This window comes from Egretta garzetta, unplaced genomic scaffold, assembly GCF_000687185.1.
Source record: "Egretta garzetta isolate BGI_Z169 unplaced genomic scaffold, ASM68718v1 scaffold154, whole genome shotgun sequence".
Taxonomy (NCBI): Eukaryota; Metazoa; Chordata; class Aves; order Pelecaniformes; family Ardeidae; genus Egretta; species Egretta garzetta.
In genome coordinates this window covers 9,017,127-9,023,840 of record NW_009259600.1, presented here as the reverse complement: position 1 = coordinate 9,023,840, position 6,714 = coordinate 9,017,127, and the positions used below count along the sequence as shown (strand labels likewise).

Below are 6,714 nucleotides of genomic sequence, written 5' to 3'. Positions count from 1 at the left end.
TGTGTCCCCCCCCCCCCCCCCAGGTTTTCAATACAAACATGTTTCAGTTTGTTTGTGCTTCCTTTTACATACTTGTAAATACCTTCAAAACTGTTCCTGTAATGTTTTTCTTTCAAATTCTGATTTTGTATTTTTAAAAATGTATTTCTACTTAAATATCTTCATTTTAGTGACACTAATGCTGATTTTTACTAACAAGGGAAAAATTTCCTTATTGTTAAGCAGATTTTTCTGATTTGTGGAGCTTCTAAAATGATTGTAGATTAACTGGCTGGTAATGAGCCTAGGAAAATAAATCTGAAGATAGTTTAATTGGTTCTATGACCATTAGTTATGTTCTCAGTGTAGTCTATTTGTTGTTGAATTAGGAAGATATATTGGGTTTTAAAAGGGAAATGTTGATCTGTAAATGCCAGTTAGGCACCTTTTTTTTTTCTCAGAGATGATTGTTTATTTTTTCAAATATATGTAGGTACACTAGCCTGCAAAGTATCTATGAAACCTGTTGCATTTAGTTTTGTTTTATTTGTGATATATATAAAACTGACTGAGAGATGAGGGGAAAGCGACATAACTTCATGACAAATGTTTCTCTAAGATACTGAACAGAAACAAAAGGAATTGGTTTTGTTTGTTATTAGTGGAAGACCTTTTTGAAGACCTCATCGGATCCTGAAGTCTATGAATCAGTATAACGGGCAAGGTGGTGAATATTTATTATGTTTCTAAAAAATTATATTGTTAGTGTTCACCATAGAATCATAGAATAGCCCAGGTTCAAAGGGACCTCAAAAGATTATATGGTCCAAACTTCCATGGGAAAAGGAGCCTAGATGAGATTATCTAGCACCCTGTCCTGTTGTGTCTTGAAAACTTCCAGTGACAGGGACTCTACCATGTCCCTGGGGAGATTGTTCCAGTCATTGATTGTTCTCGCCAAAAAAAAATCTCTTATGCTGAGATGAAACCTCTCCTGGTGCAACTTTTACCCATTGCCCCTTGTCTTCTCTATGTGACTTCTTGTGAAGAGAGAGCCTATGTCCTCTTTGTAGGATGAGCCGGGCCATGAGGTTCCTGAAATTCCCCTGGGGCAAATTAAGGTGAAACACCACCAAACAATCGGTTACTGGCTTGTAATTCTTTAATATGTGATTTTAGGTAATTTGAGAAAGCATAGGGTTTTGCTGCAATGCCATTAAACTATGATTTATGTTACTAGAGCTACAAGAGTCAAAAAGAGTAAACCAAAAGGGGTTGGGGAGGGAAGAGAGAGCACCAGTCCTGGTCCCAGAGTCAGTCCAGCCGATGGGGGGTCCATCTGTCTTCAAGTTTTGCCTACGGTCTTGGGATACCGTGTGACTTTTATCCCTTGCTTAGACACACCTTCCCCGCTTCCCATGCTAAATAGCACGCGTGCTCTGTCTGGTCCTCTTTTGAGTCTGTGGGTGATTTGAGTCAGTCATTCTTGAGTCAGTGGTGGTGATCTCCCCCTACCTGAATTACCTTTTAGCTGAAAGTTCACAGCTCATCTTGCAGACTGCCCTATCAGTCCCTTTATCTGCAGTGTGTTTGATACATGTCTCTGAAGAGTGCTGGGTGCCTCTGCTCCCAGCTCCCTTATCAGGTCTTATCCGGTTAGCTGCGTTCCTTCCAGAGAAACAGATCTTGGTGTCAGGGGTTACAAAAGGTAGCCTTGGTGTGAGATCTTCCAGCTGGTCTCCTACAGAGGTCTTCCCTGAATCTTGTTCAGGGAGGTAAGACATAACTCTTTCAGTCTTCCCCCATAGGGCAGGTACTCCAGTCTGACCATGTCCTTTTTCATTTGTGGGGACCAGAACTGGACACAGTACTTGAGGTGCAGCCTGACAAGCACTGAGTAGAGTGGGATGATTGCATCTCTATCTCTGCTAGTAATGCCCCTGCAGATCCAAGATCCAATTTGCCTTTGTGGCTGCAGCGGCACACTGCTGACGCGTGTTCAGCTTGTTGTCCACCAGGACCCCCAGATCCCTTTCAGCAAGGCTGCTCCCCAGCCACACAGATCCTAGCTGGTACTGGGCTCTTAGGTTATTCTGTCTCAGATGCATAACCTTGCATTTGTCTTTGTTGAACTTCACAGTGTTCTTGCTACCCCACCCTTCCAGGCTATCTGGGTCTCTGTGCAAGATAGCTCTCCCTTGTGGCATGTCTACCTCATCATCTAGTTTAGTGTCATCAGCAAACGTGGTGAGGTTGCTTTCAGTCCCATCATCCAGGTAATTTATGAAGATGTTGAACAGCGTGGGGCCTGGTATCGGTCCTTGGGGGATCCCACTTATGACATACTGCCCAGCCTGTTAGTTAGTTCAGTTGAAAAACTTCAACCAATTAAGTTCTATTTCAGTTATTTGAAAGATTATAGAGACGTGACTGTGATGTTGCTGAATCTCCAGTCTGCATCTTACATTTCTCTGTAAGAATATTTTGTTTGTGCTCTTAATGCTGCAGCCTGATCTGCTTAGTAAGTAGCTGATCAAGCTGTATTGCTGATAAAGTGTGTCTTGACCATTTTTTAAACTGTGATGCCAAGTTTTTTTCAAATCATAAAGATTTGGTCAGGATTTTTTTCTAACAAGCCTCTTGGATAGTCAGAGATTACTTCAACTCACAAAGGGGGGTAAATCGTAGTCCTAAGCAGGCAGCAGTGTTGTTGGCATTCTGCAAGCCAAATAATGAACAGAGATTTACAAAGCCTTATTCAGCAAAGAAAGGGCTGCATGTAAGAGTGAAGGCACAAGGTAAAGAATAATCCCTAAAAGATGTCCTGGAAGACATCCCTTTGTACTTAATGACAACAGTTGGAAGTCCAATTTACAGCAGGAAAGCAGTTTCTTCTGTTAGAATTAGCAGGAAATGAAGAAGGCAATGCTGAACTAAAGCAGGGGTTCTGAGAACAGTTACTAGAAGTATTTATGAACCTGGTATTCTAACATTCATTTTGCAATGTTTTTCAGTCAGGGTGATTTGTGCAAAGTTTATACAGCAGGAAATACTGGATTCTTTTTGGTTTGGGTTGGGTTTTTTGGTAAAATTTAGTGATACGTATCATTTTTTAAAAAAAAATTATTCTCTGAGGATTGTTTCATCTATGCAATTTGTTCACTATAGTGTCTCAGTTTATTCATGCTCAAAAGTGACCTATCTTGTGGTTTGGCTTAAAAACAAAAAAAAAAAAGATTGCAGTGTGCCACTGATACAGTATGCTAAATACATTTATCTTGATGCGTAGTATGATCATTATGGGATGGAAAAGTTATTTGCAAATATGAGTTGAATTAGTACAGCTTTTCTTCGGTAGCTAATCACAATTGTTACTTCTTTAACTTACTGAATAAATAACCACTCTAGGAAAGCGGAGAAATGATATATCAGCTTGAACATAACAGTTGTGTAAGAGAATGTGGTAAAATTCTTTTTAGTTTAGAAGTGAGTTTTTATTGACTAGTTTAAGTACATTTCTGTGACTTTCATTTCTTTTAAAGTCACCGCGTTTTTACTGGGAATAGAAATATTTCAGGTAAGTGATTAATTATATGGGAATGCTAGGGGAGAAGAAGTGAGAAGCCTTTTTTTTTAAATGCAAAATGTAATTAGTGCTGTAAAATGAAGGAAAAAAATTGAGTACTGAAAAATCAATTATAGAACACTCATGTTTTTAGTAAATAGGAACCAACTGAATGATGAAATTCCACCACCTTTTCCACATATGTGGGAATGATGCTTGCTACCCACTTTTTTCCAAATATGCTCAACTGCACAAAGAAACTGGTGAATTGCTTCTGACATTTGTTATTCTTAATTTGTCTGTAATAATTCCTGAAATTGATGAATACTTCATAAAGTCTTAGTGTGTGACTGTTTGCTTTAGGACACTGCTCTACAAAAACCAAGAGAAGTTTTCAGGCTACCGACAGACTTGACAGCTTATGATAATCGCCTTTGTGCCTCAATACACTTCTCATCTTCCACATGGGTTACCCTTTCTGATGGTACAGGAAGACTGTATCTAATTAAATCAGGCAAGCGTGGAAACAGTGCATCTGAAAAGTGGGAGGTAAGTCGTGCAATAACACATTTAAGAATTGTACATCTACCAAATAATCCTTATTCTTGTATTTCTTATGAGAATTGCACATATGTAAAGTTGCGAGGCATAAGCTTTAAATCATAATTCTGTACCGCTGATATTAATGGCTAAATTATTTCTTTATGCACAAAATATCTAAAATTCAAGTGTTTGAATGGGAACAGCCTTTTGACTGAAGAAAAATCTGTCTAAGTAAAAATGAGTGTTTCTAGATAGATGGCTAAGTGCTTATCTAGCAGAGCTTTTTCTAAAAAACATTTCTCATTTCCCTTCCCTATTCATATGTGTCTGTCTAGGATTTTTTTCCCCCCATCTTTTATTGTTTACTATTTCAACTGGCCTGTGGAATAATATATTTTTTTTTTTAAAAGTCTGAAATTATTGCCAACCAAGCTAAAAGCTACTTTCATTTTTAAGTTAGGAGATTTCTGGTTTGTGTGATGTTTGTCTGTGCAGATATCATTGTGTTTGAAATATTCACCATTTAATTTGCCCCATTTTAAAAATGCATCCACAGAGACTAGAATAAAACTTAAAACTTCTGGTTGAAAAGCTTTGATAAGTAACCCTGAGGGTTACCTGCAAAGCAGATATAATGTAAGCAATATTATTTCCACCTCTCTGGTAGGGAAAATCGTCGTATTGTGCACTTAGCTCTGGAAGATGATTGGTGCTTAATATTTTTACTTAAAATTGTTGGTTGTAACTGAAGTATGGTTTTATGTTTCTCATGATTAAATTGTTTACATAATGAATTCTTTTAAATAGTGATGATAAGGAGCATTTTTTGCATCCACATCGAAGTGATCTTACTACACTGGTAATGGTACTGGTTATCCTGATTGGACACAACAAATATAATTAAGTTACATTTCTACTTGAGCTACTGAGTCTCATGGTCTGTGGTTAGTTAGTTCCTCTTTATTCATGAAAGATGAATTGGGTACAAAGCTCCAACATTTTGCATCTAGCTTCTTTATTAGAGGGCAGTTTCCTAAGCAATCAAGGAGGTTTTAGTATTGGCAAGAACAATTCAGGTACATGTCCTGAAGTAGAAGATTTGAGCATGACTGATTAGCTTCTTCCCCTACATCTTTTGAGAGTTCAGTAACTAGGAAATTGGTCATCCTGTTCTTTAGATGGTTGGATGTTCTGTGTGAGATTGTTAATATGTACATAAGTTGCATTGGAGTTGTTAGTGTAACAAAAACATGACATTTGTATGTTGAGGTGCTGTCGCCGTTTGAATTCACTTTCGGAGTATTTAGAGCACCCAGTGGTTTACAGTGATGTCAACATCCCAGCCCCATAAATCCTCACACCTTATCAGGTTTCAGTAACAGCTGCTGGATTGAGCCTAGACTCATTCAGCCACGCAGCTTGAATTCCTTGTCATTTATTCTTTCATTTTGATGTGTTATTGTTCTAATAAATAAAGAATGTTTTATTTATTATTCTCTGCTGTTTGGATTTGTTTTGTTTTAATCTTCTTGGTGTTCTTGCTGCACAAGTACTTTTTTTGAGGAAAGCTAAAATATTTCTAGAATTAAAACATCTAGCTACAGGTACCAACTGCTAAATGTCTCAAGCTACAAGAAGTGCAGTCCTTTTGTATGAAATTATTTAATGTTCACAGTAGTGCTTATTAGCCTTTGTACGAGTTTGGGCTGGGATAGAGTTAATTTTCTTCATAGTGGCTAGTATATGGCTAGTGTAGTGACTGTGTTTTGAGTTTGTGCTGGAAGCAGCGTTGATAACTCAGGGATGTTTTTGTTACCACTGAGCAGTGCTTACACAGAGTCAAGGCCTTTTCTGCTTCTCACCCCACCCCACCCCACCAGCAAGGAGGTTACGGGTGCACAAGAAGCTGGGAGGGGGCACAGCCAGGACAGCCGACCAAAGGGATATCCCATACTGTATGATGTCATGCTCAGCATATAAATCTGGGGGAAGAAGGAGGAGGGGGGGCGATGTTGGCAGCAATGGCGTTTTGACTTCCCAAGTAACCATTACGTGTGATGGAGCCCTTCTTTCCTGGAGATGGCTGAACACCTGCCTGCCCATGGGAAGCGGTGAATGAATTCCTTGTTTTGCTTTGCTTGCACACATGGCTTTTGCTTTCGCTGTTAAACTGTCTTTATCTCAGCCCAGGAATTTTCTCACTTTTACCCTTCTGATTCTCTCCCCTGTCCCATTGTGGGGGGAGTGAGGGAGCGGCTGTGTGAGGCTTAGTTGCCAGCTGGGGTTTAAATCATGACAGCGTTTCAATATGACAGTAATATTTATGTCATCTGCCTACCTAGTCCCATCCAAATATAGATGGACTTTTCCAAACCATTTACATAAAAATTCAAAAACTTCTAGCCCTAGCTCCTCCTAAACATTATTATACTCCTTCATTTAGTTATACATTTTTGTTTCTTACTCCACTTCATGAAACTTCATAGAGAAGGAAAGTTGAATCTCTTTGTAAAGATAGTAGGCGAATAAAGAGAGCCCCCCCTCCCATCACTACTGGTTGATGATTGACGTGGTTTAGCCCCAGCCAGCAACTAAGCACCACACAGCCGCTGACTCCCCCTGCCCAC

The 6,714-nt window shown here is 39.1% G+C and overlaps 1 protein-coding gene across 1 annotated transcript in view; it reads left to right on the top strand.

Annotated features, from left to right (window-relative positions):
• The window catches only part of NUDCD1 (NudC domain containing 1), a 45,549-nt gene that overhangs the window by 13,902 nt on the left and 24,933 nt on the right, over window positions 1–6,714 (top strand). The window contains 1 exon segment of the mRNA XM_009638395.2: window positions 3,908–4,093. Within this exon segment, the coding sequence (XP_009636690.2) occupies window positions 3,908–4,093 (186 nt within the window).